General features: G+C 36.0%; 3 protein-coding genes and 2 non-coding genes across 15 annotated transcripts in view; 2 read left to right on the top strand and 3 right to left on the bottom strand.

The window, feature by feature from the left end:
* Nucleotides 1-991: 991 nt before the first annotated feature.
* LOC124407914 (succinate dehydrogenase [ubiquinone] cytochrome b small subunit, mitochondrial) lies at nt 992-5,798 on the bottom strand. Its single transcript, XM_046884523.1, is given in 5 exon segments — nt 992-2,107; nt 2,241-2,431; nt 2,711-2,865; nt 5,601-5,633; nt 5,636-5,798. Coding segments are annotated over 5 exon segments (627 nt in total). The 5' UTR covers nt 5,685-5,798; the 3' UTR covers nt 992-1,908.
* Nucleotides 5,799-5,839: 41 nt separating this feature from the next.
* Nucleotides 5,840-5,921, bottom strand: Trnal-aag. Its single transcript has one exon. It is a non-coding gene; the product is annotated as a tRNA-Leu (tRNA).
* Nucleotides 5,922-6,986: 1,065 nt separating this feature from the next.
* The window catches only part of LOC124407892 (muscle-specific protein 20-like), a 29,294-nt gene continuing 12,885 nt past the window's right edge, over nt 6,987-23,395 (top strand). Inside the window, exons 1-2 of the mRNA XM_046884474.1 lie at nt 6,987-7,155; nt 21,688-21,769. Of these exons, the coding sequence (XP_046740430.1) occupies nt 7,132-7,155; nt 21,688-21,769 (106 nt within the window). The 5' untranslated portion in view covers nt 6,987-7,131. The remainder of the gene's footprint in view (nt 7,156-21,687; nt 21,770-23,395) is intronic.
* LOC124407890 (myophilin) lies at nt 10,510-18,114 on the bottom strand. Of its 11 annotated transcripts, XM_046884464.1 has the most exons (6): nt 17,887-18,114; nt 13,720-13,919; nt 13,093-13,213; nt 12,275-12,475; nt 11,698-11,713; nt 11,372-11,400 (listed from the first exon to the last, which is right to left on the bottom strand). In XM_046884464.1, exons 1-4 carry the CDS (start codon nt 18,097-18,099, stop codon nt 12,293-12,295), a joined length of 717 nt encoding a protein of 238 aa, XP_046740420.1. In that variant the 5' UTR covers nt 18,100-18,114; the 3' UTR covers nt 11,372-11,400; nt 11,698-11,713; nt 12,275-12,292. The 11 variants fall into 11 exon arrangements, with proteins under 11 accessions (XP_046740425.1, XP_046740422.1, XP_046740427.1 ...); XM_046884469.1 differs by lacking the exons at nt 11,372-11,400; nt 11,698-11,713 and adding an exon at nt 10,510-10,584 and having other exon boundaries at nt 12,271-12,475; XM_046884466.1 differs by lacking the exons at nt 11,372-11,400; nt 11,698-11,713 and adding an exon at nt 10,510-10,563.
* LOC124408391 lies at nt 21,092-21,232 on the top strand. The gene has a single exon (XR_006929419.1). It is a non-coding gene; the product is annotated as a U4 spliceosomal RNA (small nuclear RNA).

Genomic DNA, 23,395 nt, shown 5'->3' with positions numbered 1-23,395 from the left:
GATACTTAATTTCATGTAGAAATACATGCTTCTTAAAAAAAAATAACAAAAAAAAACAAAAACAAAAATAGACAGTTTCGCACTACTCACAAATAGTTTTATTACACTGTTGCAAAGCTATATTCACACGAACATCAAAATGCAATGGTCAGTGCTCATATATGGGCCAATTTACGCCAAGTTACTTCAAATGATGTACATCAGTTGTATCTCAGAATAATATTCGAATTTCAACTAATGTTTACGAACTTGGCTTGAGTTTATCCATATCTCAAATCAATAGAAATGTAAAAGTTGAAAATCACTCACGCGGAGGTATTCACTGTGGGTGCTTTTTAGACATTTGAATATTTGTACATTTTTAATTTGCAGTTTGAAGATAAATTTATACAAACGAAATTGCATAAATTTACTATCACTAGTTATCAAATCAAGGCAAAGAATGGAATTGAGAATTTTCCTGGTTGTAAAAAAAAAAAACTCGAATCAATACAAATCATCAGTACAGAATAAACTTGAATTTAGCAATAACTTTTGGTTAGTTTAAATATGATTATCAGTATATTACTGATCTGAATATCTTTTGACTATCAAGCTTCACGTGGGTAATGGTTTACCTATAATTGTACATTAATTAGAGTTGCTGAGCTCGTAACTTCTGATGATTATTGTGTAATAAAAATGCTATAAAGACACGATGATGATGGTGATGATGGTGGTGATTTGTATGCAACCATCAAAAGTTTCTAGGAAATCATATTGTGCAATAAGAAAGAATACAGAGAATTTGTAAGAGTATGTAAACAACAAAACAACAAAAAAATATTTAAAAAAGAAAAACGTTTAGTACCTACTGCAATTTATATAACTAAGGAAGGCCAGTCTAGTGTTGGGTAAAAACCATAAATACTATAAACGCAAGAATTTCAGCTACTGCTTGTAGAAATTCTTTGACATTATTTCAATCGAGTTATTATTTTTTTTTTTTTTAATTAGAATTATTTTGAAAAATTCATTTGGGGTAATATCAATTTAATCAGCGTATATACATTCCAGAAATATATAATGTAAAAAGTGCCAAAATATTGTCAGCATAGCTGAGTGCAAAAATGAGCATTTATGAATTATTTGATGTTGCGAAAAATTGAACGATGAATTTCTGCAAGACACAGCTCGGAATAGAATGATATGGCATTTTTTCAAGTCTCATCTGAGTAAGGCTCAGATTCACCTGTCCTCGTTCGCTGTACAGATTTGAGCAGTGTATTTGCATCGTACTAAATCTAGATTTAAGTAGTGCTACTTTATGATGAATTACATACATTGTGAATCCTTTTTTAGAATTGTTTTAATAAAAATAGCCACCATAATAGTCAGTGAAATTGAGTTATTACCACAGGGTCTTAGAAATAGGTAAACAGATCAGTTTCAGTGGACTTAGTGGCATTGTCTCTTTGTTTCCAAAGAATTAGGTAATTGTAGCCACTAGGAAAAAGAAGAAGGAATTGCTACAGATGTCTATGCATAATGATTCAACATTTTATTGCTTTCGTTATTTTCAATTTAAATCGATGATTACTACCGAAATACTTCATTGCTATTTGAAGCTCATTACAACTAGTGTTATTCTTCAATATTTCATGAAACGAAATTTGTACAGCAAAATACTCACTTATAACAACTTATAACAACGTTTTCCACATCTTACAAGTACACTTACCGAATCTTTTCTTTATGTATGAAATAATGAGCTACATTCATTTATCATGGCAAACAATAATTTATTCGATGGTAACGTTTTTTTTACCAACTATATAATTTCTAATAACTTAAAACAATAGTCGTACATTGGCGTTTTCTTCCTTTACACAAAACGTGAACACGCGTAATTGTTGTTTTTTCTTTTGTCTATTTTCCAGCTTCACTTTTGCCAACAGTCCACAGATTCTTGACAGTTTTTCCCAATCCCGGACCATTATAAATTAGCAATAGCAGACCAGCTAGTGTAGCGGCAGAAAAAAGATTCAGTGCAAAGTGAGCTATTTTTGGGAAGATATTACCCACAACTATCGGACGAGCATAGTCGATTACTATTGCTTCCAAACCCCTGCAATGAATTCATAGGTAATATTATATTAACATATTGCAATTACTATTATCGAGCTCATTGATAAAAATCTATTACTAAAGTATTGAAATTTCAATAACAAAAAATATAAGTAACAATTAGAATGAATTACCAGTGACTGTGCATGACCATGAAGACAGCCAACGTAACGTCGACAAATGGATTCTCAAGCACGACGCAAGCAGGCAGAAGTCCTATTAAAATAGCGGAAGCTACTCGCTCGGCTTGCCATAGACGCACATGATCACCAGTTACTGGAGCACAATGACGTTGACTCGTGGCTATTGACCGTACCAGGTTCATCTGTTCATATAAAAAATAGTCACGAGTTTGTTCAGTAAGTAATATTATTAATAAGAATTGCATAACAGTAGCTAACAATTTCGTATTTTCAAAATGATTTTCCTAATTTTTCAAGTATTGACAAGTCTAGATATCTCATATTCAAGTATGTCATAGATAGTTAGCATTCCAAGGTGCAATTGACTTTAGAAAAAACAATGCTCATCATTCTAGGAAAACGGAAACTTTGATTGAGTAAATTTGGAATTTTACAATTGAGATATTGTAAAAAATCCTGACCTGTGGTACAGGCGTTAGCATGAAGCTTGTGGCAGTTAATTTTGGTGCAGTTGTGTATTTTTGGGCAATGAAGCTTGCAAATTGTGGATGAATAATTCTCTGAGATACGATGCAGTTTCTGGCCAGTGGAAGTTGTCCATAGTTACCAAGCTTGCCTGAAAGATATCCGTTCATTATGAGAATAGTAAAATATCAAAGTCAGAAAATAGTGACTTCGGGATTTATTACTGATGCAATTGCTGCAGTTTCATAGTTCATATAAGCTCTGAGATGATTCAAATTGATGATGATGCGAATTGCTACGTTAACTGATCAAATAAACAATCTGTTGGAGTAAAATGACTCGATACTTTTCCAGAATTCCAGGGACGAAGTAACTGACTTTGGATGGTATAAAATTGACGAGCTAGGTATTGCTGAGATAGTAAGTAGCACAGATAACGTTTATATTTGAAAATTGATCAATTAAGTAACTTTGAATTATGTAACTCGGGTCAGACATAACCTGGCAAATAGCGTGAATATCTTTCAGAGCTGTACGTGTAATTTTAATTACCAGTTAGTAGGCTGAGCTGTCGTGAGAGATGACATCTGGCCATCGTTTCAGACGCTGGGAACGGTTATTTGTCAAATATAAATAGTTATTTTTTAAACGACCAACTCAGCCACGGAAGTCCTCAATTCTCGTTGAGAACACCTCATTCCCCGTGACAACTGGTGACAACTATCGGCAACGAAACGGGCTTAAAGTATCTAGATAATGCGTTGGTTGTTTAATTTTTTCCCCCACTATTTGAATTAAGCGCGGCATTCGATCTTCGCTTGTTTCTCCGATTTAAACTGATCAAATTGCGCGTGAATTTGAGGGAATGAAAGCAAGAAATCGTTCCGAGACACAATGTACGTATATCGCTGTATACGGTGGATTATTCACAATTAAAGTGCAAGCAAGTACAATAAGGTACGATTTCAATAAACAGAAATCACAATAATCGGCAATTGAAAAATTTCGTAATATTCTCACAAGTAATTATTTAACTTGGTAGCTAGTACCTGAATTCAGAAGTAAAAACCCCAAGTTCGAATGTATTTTTGATTAGCTTATAAGCCAGTGCAATCAGCTATGGTCTCCTAGTTGATATCGTGGCTCTTCTCATTCCGAGAGCCGTGCATTCAGGCAGCAGCTCGACCGTTTTGAGCCCAGCTCTTTTGCACCATGCTATCCTACTGGATTACTAATCACGTCGAACCTGGCGTTTATCGGCTTGACATTGATCCGATTGATTACCGATTGGCCACTCGTCGCTGACACATACCTATATGTACATGTATATAAGGTATGTGTATTATTTAAACATTGCATCAAAAAGACCGCAGAATGTGACATTGACATTGTAGAGATTGTAGATTATAGAACTTCAGTAGCCCAAAATAGACAGGATAATAAATGAACGATTTATAATTACTTCGATACTGGATAGACATGGAATAAAAACATAATCTAATCATTTTATATCTTGCAGAAAAGTATGAATGCGAGAAATTGGAATAGACTACTTAATTCTGTATTCTTCCCGATCACCGAACAATGATTCCTATTAATTACAATATATATTAATCTCATTATGTAACGGCTCAATCACGTGACCCGCAGGAGGCCAAACATGTATCAACATGTCGCCTAGAAAAGGAACAGCGGATTTAAAACATGTTTATAACTGTTTACAGATGTCTGCTCGGAATGAAAGGAAGCGTTTGTATCGACCGAAGATGACCCCGCGTGTCGGCGACCCAGGGAGTAAGGGCGTGGTCCAGGGTGGCATCTCCCTCGCGAACCCGGTACCAGGGTAGCAGCATGCAACTTACGATTAGTCCAGAATATTTCCAGCTCGTCGGGATACCATTGGTGAGTATAAAGTTCCCGCCTTAGCGACTACGTGCATCTGGGAGCTTTTCTATATATATGTACAGATGACATCCAGCTTTCTCCTTCCAGGTGACAACGTGCTTATCGTTATCAACAGCGGGATGTTGTGCCCTATGCAATCGAAGTCACGGCCAGCCTTTACTAACAACAACCTCAACAGGCGACTATCCACTTCGAGGAGTTTATAAAGTAAACAGATCTGCACCCTCTATTGCAGGAATGCCTTGAGGGAATTTTTACTGCAATTTAATGTGAGAATTTTAATTCATTTTCATTTAATTATTATACCGTGAGTTTATTGAACGTATATACAAGTATAACATTTGGAAGGCTGATTTATGACTGAGAACTGATTACGGAGATGGAAGAGCAAAATCTGGTATAATCAATTTATCGCTAGAATTTCTGATTCCGATCAACATTATCAATCTTGATTTAACGTGGGTAGAAAAACCATGATTAGGTATACATATATAGACTGCGATACAAATACGATAAGAGCGTTGCGCAATCTTATCATGGATCTCAATACTCGTATTTAGACAGAAATCAGTAGTTTGAAAAATAAGAAATTTAACCGGAACCCACTTTTCTATATCAGTTTGAATGATGCATGCTTCCTATCCTCATCGGATGGAATCTTTGCCATTCACGGATTTGCCTAATTGCTCCTGGCAAACTGTATTTAGTAAATTCCGAGAGAAATTATTAGCCACACCGTTACCACAAACTCCTGAAGTATTTTATTTTTTTAAACTCTAATGATCAAAATGAAAATTAGTTTTGTAGCTGTATCCAGAAAATCTACTATCGTTTTCGTACAGTAAGAGTAACCATAATCAAAAAGACCATAGTAAGATATATATAATTCGGTTATCGAAAAAACGGAAAATCTTGAGGATTGTACAGTAACCACGAGTAGAATTTTCTTTCAGTGTATAGTGCGACACGAGCTGTCCACACTGGTAGTTTCGAACGTGCCAGCTTCAATGCTACATGTACTCCTGATATAGGTGAACCACAGTGCCTCGATCCGACGTAACCCATTGGGCCCTTCAAGTAGTGGATCGTGGGTTTGAAGCATCCGGTCTGTTCGCCACTATTTGCGGAAAATAAAAAGCGAATTTAAAGCCAGCCAGGATCACGGTCGGGTAGGGCAAAAATTTGTCGACAGTGCAAAAAACCGCGGACTAAAAGGAAAGTGGCAGCGGTGGGATTCGAACCCACGCCTCCGAAGAGACTGGTGCCTTAAACCAGCGCCTTAGACCGCTCGGCCACGCTACCTTATGCCTATGAGTTGACTAAGCTTTTAGAATATCGTACCGTAACGCCTAGATTAGAACACCTCTGTACTTTGGTACTGTGGACTGTAGTCGCGCCTAAATAAGACAAACAAAAGTGCCGGCGTTGTATCGTGCCATTCGAACTGGAATAGCATCTTTGATAATTAATACTTTTCACTCGATGTGAGTGGTTTTAAGGATAGTATAATCAGCCGATATGCGGTATGAATAAGAAGATTTGGTAACGCATTCACGCCTGAATTGTCAGTGAAGTTGAATTTAACAAATTAACTTCTTACCAATGAAATTGTTTAGAAGAAATTGTATTATTATACATAGTTTTTATGTTAATGTGAAAAACAACATGCCGTGCGTCAATTTTCATTAGTGTAAATTATTGCATGAATAAATGAATGATCTGTTGAATAAAGAAAAGTCAGAAACGGTAAACTTTTGACAAAACGGAACTGCACACAGCAGAAGAGACCCGGAGTATGCACTTATTTTGCAAATGTGCCCGCATTGAGATTCTTCTATGAATTATAATACTTGTTTGAAAATGACCTACATATGGCTTTTAGTCACGATTGAATGATATCTGAAAATGAAGTTCTGACGTGTGAGGCGTTTCGTCACTTGGCAAATTCCGTGTGTACAGTGACCTTGATGCGTCAAAGATCAGTTTGGCAAAGCTCCAACACCATAGTCGAAAGTTCCGTGAGATCGGGATTTGAGTATAAGGTACCTAATACCTACTACCATGAGACTCTAAGATCAAGCTATATAGGCGTGAAAGCGCCTGGCAACCCGCGTTGGAAATAGCCTCCATATAAAACGGTGTGAATTTTTGGTAAGACATTATTCCCAGAATGTAGCTCTCAATCCAGCAGTAGATATAACTCCCATCATCTCTAGTTACCGTCAAATCTTTCCCTGCAGCAGTTTCTAGTTGTTTTTAAGCGAGTTGGCTGATCGCGGATCGGCTCGCAGCTAGTACGCGATATACGCGGTATAAATGAGTAAGTGGTCCATATATAGAAGCGCCCCCAGCCTCAACCAACACCACCGCACCCTTGTCACGGTTATATACGCTGGACCGGGGGACCGGCCGACACTTTTTGTGCCGCTTTGCTAGCTCCGGTCTCTGAGCACACAGACCCTGCGTCTTATCCTCCCAAGAAGACTCTCTTCCGCACCAAGACATCCTCATAATGCCTGGTCGTCCGTTGTGGCAGGTAAGACTTCTCTCGCCTCTTATTCACACTCGCAAGCAAATTTAACCCCATCAGCAAGATATGTAATGCCAATACGTCCTTCAAGAGCAGATCACGTATGACCGCTTTGTTCATTTTTCTATTCTTAATTGTGGCGAAACTATTAGACGTGGACAAAAAGTGAAGACCTTGAATACTGTTCAACGTGACGTTCCTCCGTCGGTAAGAGTTTAGTCATCAGTTCAGTGTGTTGATCCCGTTTCGACTCGCCTAACAAATATCTCCGAAATTATTGATCTGTTTGTAACGAAACATAACCTAAAACCTGGCCAGACGTTGCAGTAATTTAGAGAAAAAAACGGAATCAAAATTGGTTCAGTAGTTCTGGAGTTGTAAGCGAAAATATGGACAGACGGACAGAGAGACGTTGAGTTTCGAATAGGTGAAGGACGTACCTCCAAGCTTTGGGAGGGTTGGAAAAATCGCGGGATCAGCTGGCCACTTGACAGTTCGATCATGAACGGTGCCTGAAACCAAACCATTTCGTTCCACCGCGTGATATACGAATAACAGTTCTCTGTTAGGGCGGTGTGCAAAGTTTGTGTGTACGTACCTACCATACTATACGCACGTTGAGAGAAATGAAAACAAAACCGTGCGCAAAGATCCATTCAAGAGAACGCGACTCACTGCGGTAACATACCGCTGTTCTATACTCGGGTGTAATTTATATACTTACGTCTCTACGACTGACTCTGCCTCCACCTGCGGTATATCAGAGCTTCATAATCATTCGACTGACGCGTATCGTGACGTTACGATAAAAACGGTGCGGAATTGAGTTGAATGAAAAATGATCCGCAGTTCGTTGAAGTGGGAAAAAATACACCCTGAAGTTGGTTGATACTGTCAAGTTCAGCGTTGTTTTTCACTCCCTTTATCAGTTAGATTTTACTTCGATGATGAATTTAACCGATCAACTCGTGTCTAATGATTTTCAGCTTCCGTTCGGTTTTGACGTGTACAGAATGAACAGGCTGAAGCAGTCTTAATTATTATTTCCGTGACTGCAACCTGTGATTTTGTATATTCATTTTTTTTTTTTTTTTTTTTTTTTTTTTCTACAACGTGAAGTCGAGATTCAGGTCACGTTCGTGATTCTAAGTATATCGCATCTGACCCAGAACTGTCTTGATGTTTTCACAATACGTGCTAACCAAAATATTATACATATCCGAGATTCTGCAGTAGTCCTGTACAGATATACATACGATTGTACGGTGAACGGAAATTGTGCTTTTTGTTAATTATCTGATGAATAAAATGTCGAAAATTTAATAGTAATGAAGATAAGTTTACTTCAAAATTTTTGGAAAAAACACTACGTACATATATAGATCAGATAAAAAAAGAATTTCATAACGGTTACGATGATACATATCTATATCTCTTTTACGAAATATACTTAAGTGCAAAAAGAATTTCCTGACGCATTGTAGTTATTTTGACTTTTACTCTTCTTACACACATTCTCATAGGCATAGGGATACATATATGTATTAGTAAAATATAACTGACGGAACGCAATGGGTGGTTCTATTTCAGGGAATGACTCAGTTAAACGAGTCTAAATTATTTTCGCGGCTTTTCTTTCCTCGAGTTGCTAATTTTAGAATGGCACATTCTAACGCGTGTGAGTAATTTCTCATTTTCCCCTTTTATAATAGAGATTGATGCGGAAAATTATAATACAGTTGAAATTATTTAGGAAGTTACAAAAACGTGTCTTGTCTTTGAAAAATTTGAATCGCATTTACTTTTTTAGTTTGTTTTATTTCCTTTCATTTTTCTTCGCTTCCGTCAGATATACGCGTTTATTTGCACTAATTTACTTTCAAGTTCCGCTTAGGTTTGCGAAAAGTCAACAAAGTATGCAGCGCTTCGTACGGATTTATTCGCATCCAGAAATAACGAAACGCGTAATGTATTGTGCCAAGATAAATATGAAATTCCAATTAAAAGGCAAAAATATGATGCCAGAAAAATCCTCAAAGCGGATAAACCGAGCGAAGATATTTTACTTTTGTGTTAATCATACGTAACACTTGGAAGAGAACAGCGAGTTTTATTATTCTTACAGTCATACGTTTGATAATTCTTTTGAAAAATTTTTTCATCTCGTACATAGAATAAAAGATGATAAATTCAAATTTTTTAAAGTGAATATTTTTTCTTATTTGTCGCTTTACTTTTGCTGCAGTTATAATTCGAAGAAAAATCTGGAGCTATTAAAAAATTATTTGTCATATATTAATAAATTAAGTTAGATGTTAGATTTTTGAGAAAAGGAGGGATAATTTATATAATTCTTTGCAAATCATTATTATACCCGTAATACAGCCGAGTGAGAATTGAGTCACAAGATGTTTGCAAATTGCAACAATCTCTTCCACGAATTGCCAAAACTTATAACGCATCCGCTGCGAAATTCTTGGCCAAACGCCACCAAAACCGAGTGATTTAATCATCACTAGCTCTATAATTTTCGTGTGGCAATACACAGTTTTCGTGGTATTAGCGATACAATTTGAATCAATCTTCCTTGAAATTTCTCGAATTCTTTCCGTCGCTCTCTCCGCATAATTTTGTCAGTCATTCACCCCTGGCGCAGATTTTGACAAATCTACAACAATGAAGTCTGAAGAAATATTGCATCGTTCACAAATTTTTATTCTATAAAGAAAAACGACTTTTTTCAATGATTTTCACTTACCTTTAATATTCTCCATCATATTAATCGTACAATGAATATATTTTGAAGGTGTATAAACAAAAACGTTATAACGTATATACATATGTATAGTAGAAAATAGCAGTGCTTCACTTTTTTTTTATTAATGAGTAATAAATTTGCGATACAAAGCAAATGATAATTTATTATTATACTTCACTTAATTTTTTATATTAGTAAAATATCGTCAAAATGTTGAAGCAATTTCGATTCAGATATCGCTATACTATATATATATATATGTATGTCAATATTGCATTAATTTTATATTTTGCGATAATCTCATTTTATAATACAATGAATTGTATCGTATAATGTGGGTTGGTTATTTCACAATTTTTTATTTTAATGGTAACTCCAAACCTTCCGCGACTCTGTGAGGTTTGAAAAAATATTTCTCGCGCGAATTTTAGTCACTTGTAAAGTTAAAAAACATGTCTTTTAACTTTACATATTCAAATCTATATAGTTATAGGTACTGAATATCTCATCCGTTGGCTCAATTTTCCAACTTATAGTTGTTCACTACGTTTTACATGAATTACAATATTACGGTGTGATTTGTGTTTTCGTGTATGGATGTATTGTGTGTATTTGTGTGCGTGTGTGTGCGTGTGCGTGTGTGTGTATGGGTATGTAAAATGTAAATGTGTAAGTGTGTAATTGAGAAGAATTTAGCCCGCAAAGTTTAATATTTGTTCTTCAAGTTTTAAAATAAAACTCAACCAATTCAACAATTACCAGGTGAATAATACACTGCAGCTGAATAACAGAGAGTGAATGAAACAATTTTTTCTTCCTCAACGGGCTAAACCTGCAAAAGTGAATAAGTGTTATGTGTCGTGTGTGTGTGTGTGTGTGTGTTTGTCATCGGCAGTGTATGAATTAATTGAGTAACTGTGTTTAATGTGTATAATATGTACAAGTAAGTGCAGTAATACGTGAAAAAGAAGAAATTGATAAATTTTTCTTGCACGTTATAGGTATAATTGTTCACTTAACTTATTAACTTTTAGCGAGTGTAGTTCCGATACGTTATCCACGTAATATATAAAGTTCGATGTGTATATTGTTCAATATTTAAAGCGTGCAGGTTTTTTGCACTTTGGGTGAATTTTTTTTCATTCAATATCACGATTTCAATGTTTCCAAATCATTGTTAAATATATTGCTTACGTGTGTCGTGTAGTGTTGCGTAAGGAGAAGAAAAAAAGATCAAAAATAATCAGTGTATGGCGTGGAAGTAGAGAAATTTTGTGTATAATATAAGTATTTTGTGTATTATACACAAGAATATTGTGTATAATTAAATGATGTTATTATTACTATTATTTTTCGACAAATTATTAAATATATATACTATACATATATCAATAATAATGAAGTGAATCTTTGATGTATAATATATACTTTATAAGAATAGAATAATGATCATAAAAAGAATAGTGCGTGTGTGTGTGTGTGTGTGTGTGTGTACCTGTAGGTGTGTGTGTACGTGTGTTTGCATGCATGTGTAGCGTATCGTTCACAGTCCAGGAAAATAATTTATTATATTTGTACTGTGAAACATTTAAATAAAGTGTTTTAAAAATTATTCACAGTAGAAAGGATGATTTTGAAAAATTGCAAATTAGCGAAATATTAATTCACAACGTCACTGATCGTGGCGGTGAAATTTTATGAATTTCGATAAACGCGATGGGATGAAAATTGTATAAACTGTGCAGATGGTTTGCTTTTTTCTTTTTTTTTTTTGCAAAAAGTATGTGTTTGTGTGTGTGTGTGTGTTTGTGTTTGTGTGACTAGATATGTGCGAGTCTCTTTGGTGTATGAATATTATTGAAGTATGTGTAATGTATGTAACGTATACATGTGTGTACGTATATGCATAGAATATTCGTTTGTCAGTTTGTTTGATTTATTGATAGCTAATTTTTTTTAACATAGACAAACGATCTTTTATCTATAATTGTTTCAATAAACTATTATACATATAAATTTCCACTGAAATTTAAAAGAAATTTAAGAATTCAGTTATATGGATATACAACGAAATTCTATCTATATATATTATATGTGATATTATATAGTTTCAATATAGCTTTAAAACAATATATATAGTAATCATAATTATTGTATAACGGAATTTTTTAATTTCAACCGATATATACTCGGTATTATCATACCATATTCGTAAATATGTATTTCCGTTACATTAAAATAATCAATCTTATTAATGAAATTTTTGCACATTATAATTTTCACATTTATATATATTACACATTTGTCTATATAAATTTTATCGATATACGTGCATCCGTGTGTTTGTGTTTGTGCGTGTGCATGTGCGTGTGTGTAGGTTTTAATTTACATGTGCCTGGTGTTGCCGAAACCGCCGTGTCCGCTCTGACTCGCTCCCTTGTTGTAACCCATCTGTAAATTGACCTGCCCTTCGCTGGCGCGAAGCTGAGCTTCCGTAAATTCCCTCTCGTTCTTCTCTGCCATTTTTGGTCCAAGTCTCGGGCCGTTGTATTCGGGATGTTTTTGCGTCTGATCATATAAACACGAAATTCATCAATTTTCCATTGAAAAGAAGAATAAAAATAAAAAGAAAAAAAAATTAACAGTGAGAAAAATTTGAGTTAAATTAATATCGGTGCAATAAATTCTTTAATAAATTACATTTTTTCGGTACTCTCGAAATTTCGTGGAGTAAAAAACTGAGTTACTGATTATAGAGAAAATATAGTAATAATATTTTAGAAAATCAAGAAGCTCACTACAGTTTTTTTTTTTTTTATGGGTAATATCTCACTACCATCGGATTGGTTCGGTTTTCAGCCTAGAAAAGAGCGACATTTCACTTCCGCAGGAAGTTTAGAGCGTGAAATCGATTTATTGATGCACCAATATTAAATTATTGTAATAGTCGAAAGAAAGTATGGTGAGGGTGACCATAATCGAAAAAAATAGTAACACGACTATAAGATTGTCTGTATACAGCTACTGTTAGACTAATGTTCATTATTTATCCAGAACTATAATAGTTTCTGGTTAAATATGGTAGGAAATGAAAGTAGTTAAAGACTATATTGTATAAACCACGACTGTGGAAATTTTTCTCAGTTTCAAGACATTATTGTAATTATTTTACAACGGATACTCACGATTCTGCCAAGAGCGTAGAGGCACAACGTGACCTGAGCGATGTTACGCCTCTCGAAGAGATCGGCGGTTTGGAAAATTTCCTCCTGCGGAACGCCGTAGGCTTTGATTGCGGCTTGGAACCTGTCGGTTAGTCAAAATTTCATTCAAACGTGGGAAATGCTGCATCGAAAAATCATGATTTACCTCAAACTTGTGAGTTTGAGTAATGAAAAATTGCGTTTTCAAGATTTAACGATCAATTCCATATAATGCTCTGCGATTAATCGATTGATCAACAGGTTCGATTCATCGTTTTTTCGATTAATCGATTAACTGAATTCCGCATTTTAATGCAGGAGTTTAAACGAAGAGTCGATTAATCGAGTAATCGAAAAAACGATGAATTGAACCTGCTGATTAATCGAAGCTGCCAATCAATCGATTAATCGCACATCACTAATTGCAATTCGAGTTGATTCATCGTGAGTTGAAATTCTATTCGAGGATATCGTTCTAAGTAAATTGAACTTGATTGATTTCAGTTATGCACGAGTAAATATATATATTTTTTTTTATAACTAGCGTTGACTTTTCGCTTTAATTTTACACGAGAAAACCCTTCGCTGACTGATTTCCTCGATACGAACCTCTGGACGTTTTCCATAAGTTGGAAGTTGGTTCCCTTGGTTTGAATTTTCTTCACCGAACCAGGAGCGAGTTTGTTTATTAAATTGCAAAGAACAACGCCGTCCTTAAGGATGTCCTCGTAATTTCCTGGCGGAAGTTTTTCTCCGGTCACAGCTTCGATCCACGCGAGAATCTCGGCTTCCTGTTCCTTGTTGCGGGGCTGAAGAAAAAACAAATTTTAACAATGAAAATTCCCTAGGAATAATTCAAATGCCCCTGCAACCTGCTTGCGGGGAAATAATCGTAAATCTATCTTCCCAAGCGCAGTATTTTCACCCCGCCTGCAGCGTGTTTATAATACACCATCAACTTCTGGTTTAAAAGTGTCCGCCCTCGGAATAGATCGCAGGAACCCCGCTGCTTATAATATACGTACAGCAAACGGTGTTGGGTTACCCACTGCAGTATTACGAGGATGTTGCTTGGCCAAATACCGATACTTTATGTTTATGTTAATGTTATTACGAGATTATGACCGTGCATTCAGTGTTTATCGAATTATCGCATATTCCTAAGCTGAGAAATTCTCGTCTCATACAAAATTGAAAAGAAGAAATTACTAGATATACGCTTCAATGTGGTTAGGTTAGGTTTAAAAAATGGTAAAAAAAACAAATTACTAGATTACGCTTCAATGTGGTTACAAACATCTGGTAGATTATTCCAATTTTACTCTACAACGGTTTCATTCATTTATTCTAAAGACTATTTTCTACAAATTGATTGAAATAATTTTTTTTTGTTTGTCATTATCATTTGGGCATCGTTAAATATCCAATTTTACAATATTGCATTGCTATTGATTACGACGAAGAAATTGCAATGTTGAATTGACTACAGAATGAAAAGAAAACCCGTTTCGGTAATTAATTATTGTTTAAAAAATAATTGCTGCCATCGTAGACTAAAATCGAACGAATCTATTTCAGATTTTTAACAATATCAAAGCGATTTGAAACGAGGCAACGACATATTCTATCAGCTTTCCGTTTACAGTTCCATCATCGTCCACATCCGACTACATCTTCTATGAATAAAAATATTAAAAAAGTATCGATTTCCGGCCAACTGCAACCGCCACGAAAGGAGACGCTATCAAATATCATCTCCATCCAAATCTTTAATCACGTTACGTTTATGGCGGGGTGAAAATTCTGCCAGAATTGTCAGCCAAGTCTGAAATTCTGCATGTCTATTGCAAAATCTAGTACCGTTACATACGCTATTTTGCACACGCGAATCGTCGAGGCACCTTGAGCTCCGCGGAGCGATAAATTCTTATTTATAGCCCGCGAGACGCGGGGTATAAATTTATAATTTACGTTCGATTTCTCGCACGCCTTGTATATACGTATACACACCTATATACCTGCGGTACATATGTATATATCTCTGTTTTTCTTAGCCTAGTTACGTCTGTAACACACGTCAGTCTCGAATCTCAGAGATTTGCATTAAACTTGCGAATATAAGCGAGTTTCGATCTCGTTTATACTTTACAACTCTGGACCACCGGCAGCAGCTGCCAACGTCACGAGTTTCGGCCATTTTCAGAACGTATATACATACATACATACATACATACATATACACAGTCGTTATCTCACGCTTGTTGACCAGTTTGATTAATAGATCTAGTAAATGAAAGACAGGAGAAATAACTAGAGGTGTAAAAAAAAAAAAAAAATCGGGAGGAAGTCGTAACAAGTTTTATCCATTATTCTAATTCGAGGAAAGACATTCCCAAATCCTTCTGCATCCGGTTTACACGTGTCAGTGCAGTATTGGAGTGCGGTTAAAAATACTAGGGACTCAAGTCAAATACAGGAATAGTAGTGCAGTATTATAGATCTACTTTGACAAACGTCGCGACGCCCTCGCTGCAGCTGTAACATTGTAAGCATGGCGTTCATTTATCTCCAGGTATTATTTTTGGATCCGGTATAAAAGAGGTGCTGCATCACGGATGCTGATGCTGGCTTTTTACGCAAGCCTTCAGCTGGTCTGGATTAAAACTCTTGAGATCCGAAACAAGCTTTTAAGCTATTTTATTCTACTATTTTATCTGACTGGAATTTTCTACAGATGAAAGAATGCTTTACCAAAATTCAATTACAAAGAAGAAACTATTTATTTGCAACATTCATTGATTGTATGGTTTTCAATCGAATTAAATAACAATTCGAAGCAATCAGTTTTTCAATTCTTTGTACCAAGTGATTCGTGGCTTTGAGGTGAAAAAAATTTCATTTTTTACTTCAGTTAATAACCAATTGTCGTTAGTAAATAACTCGATATTGACTTAAGGGGAAAAAAATTTCGGCCTAAACTTGAACTCCAAATTCATGAGACGCGTTTATGCAAATCGTTATCAGCTGTAATTGAGGATGAAATCTAGCATGAAATCGCGCTCCCGTTAATTCGGATCAACGTTATAACGACTCGACGATCCGCAGTAACAGTGCAAGCCTGTGTTGTTCCAGTGGAAAATTTGGCCCCGAGTCAAGTCCAACACCTGCAACAACTCCTCGACTGCTCGTTCAAGAAGCTCGCGTTCTACTCTGACGATGTTGTAACAGAGATTTTTATTGCACGCCTCGTTTTCCGCGCTTTCAAGCTTCTCAGGATCGTATAGCAAAACACGTTAATCGTAAGAGTTCAAAAGAAGCATCGACAAAATTTACGTTCACGTGTCTCATATCATATTATTCACTTTGTTCTCTCTAAACGAAGAAATTTCCCTTCGACTTGCTTTTTTGCGATCGATATACGCGATGCATGCAACAAATCGATGATCGGAAATTCTAATTAATAAAAATTTATTATTGCTGCAGGAAAATTTTTACGAGACAAACAGCGACGAGGTAGATTCATTTTCCGGAAAGATCTTATCGCTCTTGTATACTATGATCTATTTTTGTAGGGATAATCCGTTTCCATAAGTCGTGCCAGCTAGAATAACCGCGTGAGATTGAAAAATGTCGAAGTGAATAGAATAGATCGTGAATAAACTTCTGGATCTTGATTATTTCTATGTAATATCCATCAACTGGTCCCTTCATTTTCTTTACAACTTCGATAATTTTTTGTGTACGAAACAAAATTATACAGTTTCTAAGCTTAGATCGTATTCAATGAGATGTAATTTTGCACACGACTTGCGTTCGCACGAATCGTACATGATACATGTATAAAAAAGTAGATATTCGTGTATCGGAAATTTATCGCATTCAACCGCTCTCGAAATACCAGGATTACAGGCTTACGGTATAAATAAAAATTGACTGAAAATATTGTCAGTTGAAAAATTGCAATGCAAAAATAAAAACCAGTCCTTGGATACACGTTACATCATTGCGGTGAGAACTTTTCATGGTGGATAAATGAAAATTACAACTATCTGATGGTCAATAATCTGCTCCTTATTAAATGCAATTTTTATTTTCATACCCAGATATTACGATTCAAAGTTTAACATAAAGTTATAAGAGTGTATAATCTTCGCGTTTAGAATGACATCGGGCCGTTGACCCGGCTCTCAAGTTTGCATAAAAGCGGAGCAGCTATTCAGAAAACGACAAGAAAGACGAAAAAAAAACAACACATTAAATGAGATATCAAAAAATGTAAAAAACATCATTTCGGTATCGTAGAATTTACAATTGATCGATAATCTATCGGACGAAGGATATTTGTAACTTTAACGTTATGAAAAATTACTTCGTACTTCGTGAAAAGGTTTTTTGGGGCGAAAAAATTGAAAATTTTAATTTGTAATTTTAATATCAAGTGAAGAAAAAATTTTCATCAATGCAAAACTTGAATTGAACGAGAGAAAACGAGATACTGATGATCGTAGAGATCGTCAATCTTCCCACGTCATGAAAAACTACTTCGTGCTTGATAAAAAAAATTTCAGTGGTGAATCGAAACTCACAAATATCGAAGCAGATTGTATTCTCCGCCGAAAAAGACGAAAATTTGAATTTGTAATTTTAACAATTACAAAACTCAAAGAAGCAAAAATGTTATCAATACGGAACTTGAATTGAATCGAACAAAACGAGATACTAATTATTGTAATTTGAGTAAAAGTGCACTCAAAAAAAAAAACTTTTTCAACCTACCGGCATGTTGCTGATCTGTCTTGTGTCTGGTGTTGGAAATGTATTGAAGAAGTGAGTTTTTGAACGGTGTTGCCGGGTAGAGTAGAGACTAAATTTGACGCCCGGCGTCGCGACGCTATATGCCGTCATCCCCTCCGCTGATCCATCTCTCAGAGATCTTCGGCGATGGGAAAGCGACGAGATCTTGGCCCAACGCCCGTTGGGTATTCCCATACTCCCACCTGGTCCACGGACGGCGCCCTACCACCTTGACATCCCAGATCTGTCATTATTTCAACAACGATTCATTTTTGCTTGCACGATGTGGCAGATATTCGTCGCCACGATTTGTTTTTGCCACTTTGCTGCACATCGCGAGTTATTCTTACAGAAAATAAGTCGAGATTTAGTATGAAACTTGATTGAAATCAATCTGGAGTACCTCATAGTCCTCGAATTTTATGTTGAAATGCTCGAATCGATTTCTGAATTTCGCACAATGAAACCTAACTGAGATAAACTCGTCAAAGTAATGTTTAAGCGGTTTTGAAAAACGATCGACCAATTTTTTGAAAAAGTATCCGGCATTCGTAGGTCTTACAATTAAAGAAATGTGTGAAAACGAAAAAAATTTTTAGAAACGATTGATACTATACAATTCTTTTTTGGAAAAATTTAATTACTATTTTTTTATGTCATTATTTTTAATACCAAACTCTAATTCTACGTCTAAATTAAGGCGATTCTGCAGAAAATGGATGATAATGTGTATACCTAACCGGAAAATGCTTTAGGTATTCACGTGCAGTATATCTATAACATATATGTGTGAATACTTGGAGTCCATTGCTCTCGTTTTTGCACACATTGTAACCACTGCAGACAGTGTATAGATATACAAACGGATTTCAGTCTTACATTTCTATTCTCGTTCGGTGTTTGTAATTGTAATATTATGCAATTATCTGTTGGGTTCTGGTCGGTGTGATGAATATAGCCAAATTAGCAATTACGAGAACAGAATCTGAATATTAAGCTACGGTAATTAATTTTTCGCGAGAAAACGAAGAAACAAAAATAACGAGGAAGAGGATAATTATTGCTGTATAGAGCAATATGATGTACAACAATTCATTATATTTTGTTCAAAATAGTCTGTTCGAAAATAGAGTCATTCAGTCTGCGCTGGCTTCTGGTAAAAGTTAAAACCTATAGCAAAATTAGCTACAGAGTGATGTTTGTAAGAGGGCTAAAATAGCATGCGGCAAACTCTATGAAACAACGTTCGCATCGTTACGTGCAAAGGCCAAGAAGGAAGCATGTATACATAGAAAGAGGGAGGATGTCACTATATTCATCAACGACATTCTTGAGTTAACCTCATGGACGAGTTTGAAAATTTTCGTATCTTCAAGACCTTTCTTGATGAAAAATTATAAAATTTTTATGAAATTTAGGGATATACATAATAAATTTCGTAATCGGTAGTGTTTAACAGACATCTTCGCAGTAGATTTCCACTCGAAAAGCTAGCTGCAATATTTTTCGGGTATAAATATCTCAGAAGTTGTTTCTTTGCTTTCGTTCCATTCGTTTTCGATCTTTCACGGATTTCCAGCAGACCCTCTAGCCATATAACTAATGGCTTCTGTCAATGCCGGCGAAATTGAGATCAGCTTTCGAAGTTCGGCTTATAAGAGATGCCCGCAACAACAAGTGGGCGTATTTTGAAAGAGTTGCAGACTCGGGATTCAGTTTAGGAGAGAAATGTATAGGGCTGGTCGCTTCGTGTCGGCACCAACTCGTAATTTGGGTGCGTATATCGAGAGAGAGAGAGAGCGAGAGGGAAAGAGATGTCTGAGACGCCAAGGAGTCGGACGACAAGAGGTCAGATGCAAGCACCGATAAGTTTACGTCGGTTGGTTCTGGACGGTGGCCATTCGGAAAGATGAGGCCACCGACTATTATAGATTTTGTCAATCAGAAACCGTCCCATCTCACGAGGTCTCTAATTGACCACCTCCACATTTTCGCAAAATTTCACGCACGTTCTATTCAAGAGCTATTCTCCGAGATCTAACGCCAGTTATTAATTAGGATGTCGCATGGTTAAGTCGAAACAACCGTGAGCCGAAAGTTGGAAAGATACGGATGAAGTGTTATCGGATTAAATTCAATTAAACAACGTTTTCTCGATGCATTAAAAATTTACAAATCACATAAGTTTCAGCTGATATAAAGCCAAATTCTCGAGGATTTTTTTTTTTTTTTTTTTTTTTTTTTTTTATTGAGGGACTGACTTGATTGCATGATTTTTTTTGTAAAACTTATATGTATATAGATCAAGCGTGTAGTATGTTCAATTTTCATAAATATCAGCTTTCAATCAGTTCGTTGAAAACGATTGGTTCATTTTTTTTTTTATCAACCGAGCATCTGAAGGAAATTCAGTGTTTTAGTATTTGCACGGGAAAAATTTTCATTTTTTAATACACCGGTGATCGGTATGAGGTGCAAATTGTACGCGGCACGATGCGCACGGCACTTAATTTCGTAGTTTTGTAGAAAAACCGAATCGGCCTGCCACCAGCTGCCAAAAGTCGGCCGCCTACGATTGACGTTATACGTGCTATAACCTAGCGCAAAATAATTCACACACGTATAACGTATAATCGATGCTAGAGTTTTCACAGCATGCGTGATGAGTTTATTGGCAAAGCGAAAATTCATTCTTTTCCAACCTTTGCGTAGGATAATAATAGTACCATTCGAGATTGAAATAAAAAACAATCGCTATACCACGTGGGTTAATTCGAATAAATTCATTTGAAATTAATTCGGCTAAATGTGAGCGGGAAATCCCTTTTCATCTGCTACACCTGCCGTTTCGCAATATTAAAAGTACCATTCATTTTTTCAGGCTACTAATACAAATAGTAAATTGCTAGAATCATTCGGCACTTCGTGTTACCGATTGATCATGCCGTGAATGAAGAGTGCCAGTCGAGCGCCGCTATTGACCGTTCTCATCGTCAGCCCAGGAAGGCTTGCGTATATAGATAGCTATATACTGTGTATAGGTATACATAAAAGCAGACTTATCGGCGCTCGGCATTTGCCGGAGTAGTTGACGGCAGCGCCGCTAGATGCGACACGGTTCACGAATTTCCCGCGGCGAAAGTTCGTCCACGACTTCAACGCTACCCGTCTCATCAGTACCCTCTTTAGCTTTGCGCAGTGGCGATATCGTAACCAATGAGGTTCTACCGAGGTGCGATTATTGCTAGTTGAAAACTTTTACCAATACCCCGCCATGACGATGTGAAATACCATCGGCTAAGGCAATTTTTGAAAGTTTCTGCGGAAACTGATAATTGCATTCAAACGTAATATTCATTAAGGTTGATTTTAGGGTATGAAAATGCTGGGGGATGGACCAGCCATAACATGATTATCTAGATCTTCGAAAAACCACGGCTTACTTCTGTTGTTACGTCGATGATGAGGATTGGTGGCGTTGTGCGAGGAATGTTGAGAAAAATGGACAGGCGTATCGTGCTATTACGTTGTAGCGGCAGTGATGTAAGCGACGAAGTTAGCGGCGTATTTCGTGGAAACGAAGTTAAAAATAAAAAATTATTTAACTTTACTGTAGTACACGGGAGTTCGGTACATGCTGCCTGTGTCGAGCTAATGCCGCGAAAAGCCGAGTATGTGCGCGATCGATATTACTATACTTTAGTCAAAACTAAATTTGTGTTGATCTAAAAATTCCGGCGCATACATTATTGATTGTAAATACTGTATAGATATTTTTTACAGGTAGCTGGAAAGCGAGAGGCTGACCAAGAAGCCGAGGCTCAGCAATGGATTGAGAGAGTTGTCGGTGAAAGATTTCCCGCTGGTATGTATGTGTATAGATAACGCTTATTTTAAAAAACGTGTTTTTCCATAGATTAGTTCAATGATCGAACCGTTCTATTATAGTTCACGTAACCTTACGCGGCAATTAATTATACCGTATAATAACGAGCGGAAGTGACCGTAATAGACAGGAAAGGAACAGGGGAACAGAACTAGCGCGGAACTTGTAATTTATCTCACCGTCCCATGCCGGCGTGTTTAGCTTTGGGCATTTAAAAATGCCAGAATAGAATACATAATGTGCTGTTTAACGAGAGACTGATAGTGACAACGAATAAATTCCGGAAATAATTAGTCCAATCTTTGAATATCATTTTTAGCTTGTTTTTAATTAACTACAGTTGATCATTGGATATTTTTACGGAGTTTAAGTGCTACCCACTTACAAGATAAGATTTGACTCACAATCAGTGACGAATCGAATCGTGATAAAAATCGTACTTTGTGTGGTCACATTAATATTATTTTCCCAAATTGTTTACATGGAAACGATGATTTAGTGTGTCGAAATTATTTAATAACAATAAAGTTTCTCGTGTATATAATACATAATTATTCAAATATTGGTTTTACGAATACGTTGTCAGACCAATTCATTTCGAAAATAGCTCGATATAAATTTGCTTATAATTGTAAATAAGTTTTATATTTCGGAAATTTATTGCACACGAAAAGTAGCGCATTAGATTCGAATTGATATTTTCTTTCGGAGAATAATTCATTGTCCAGATATTTAGTTTAACGTAATCTCTAAAAGTTTTCAAAAATGTTTCAATATAGCTGTAATTCGTCCCGCTGTATATGGTTTTTATGTGCAGAGGCTTGTTAACCTTTAGATCACCGGATATTTTAATGTATATTAAACCATAAACAAACTAGCCCTGCGAAAAAGACTCTAGTTTAAAAGAAGAGTTGAAACAATTGTTCCAATTCGTTTACAGACACATTATACAATTTAGATTGATTCAGTTTAAAATGAAACGAAAAAAACATTTCATGTGATTTAAAATATTTAAGAGATTTCAAATAAAGATAATAGATTTGAGGAAATTTCAACTCACAAATTTTATAAAAAAATATTTACCGGATTTCAAAAGCTTTAAAATGATTTCGCGAAATAACTGAGTGACGTCATCAGATTTCAAGAGTAAGATAAGTGTACCAGTTATTGACCCAGTCCCAATCACTGACCGTTTTTGGTTGTATCTGTTTGGTCTTTAGTTCACAAATTATCAAAAAATAAATTTGTAGTGTCTAACCCTCTAGCAATTGGTTTTAGTAATCGAGAAATTCACAAATTGTGCCTTCGATTTATAACTTTAGAAAATACAAGAGTCAATAACTGGTACACTTGCCTTATTTAACTCCGGGTCGTTTGAATAATATAAAATATCTTTCTGCGAGAGGCAAATCTCCGTGCATTGCGTACACACACGGATACACACATCTTAATACAAGGATGTCATCGATCTTCACCGCCCCGTTCAGAGGGGTGGGTGAGGCATCCCTGCGTGTTTCTGCGATCCTGGTATTACCCGCTCTTTCTTACGTCATCGGTCGTTACCGAGTGGCTCCCCACAGCCACATGGCCTTAAAAATTTAACGA

Source organism: Diprion similis, chromosome 7, assembly GCF_021155765.1.
Source record: "Diprion similis isolate iyDipSimi1 chromosome 7, iyDipSimi1.1, whole genome shotgun sequence".
Taxonomy (NCBI): Eukaryota; Metazoa; Arthropoda; class Insecta; order Hymenoptera; family Diprionidae; genus Diprion; species Diprion similis.
Note: the sequence above shows the minus strand (reverse complement) of the source record. Positions and strands in the feature narration are given on the sequence as shown.

Excerpts from the sequence above, each read along its gene's own strand:
- LOC124407890 (XM_046884469.1), bottom strand. The coding sequence starts at position 18,099 with ATGGGAATACCCAACGGGCGTTGGGCCAAGATCTCGTCGCTTTCCCAT. Across the intron at positions 13,214-13,719 it reads CTTATGGAAAACGTCCAGAG|GTTCCAAGCCGCAATCAAAG; the intron begins GTTCGTATCGAG and ends ACTAACCGACAG. Across the intron at positions 12,476-13,092 it reads TCTACGCTCTTGGCAGAATC|ACGCAAAAACATCCCGAATA; the intron begins GTGAGTATCCGT and ends TTATATGATCAG.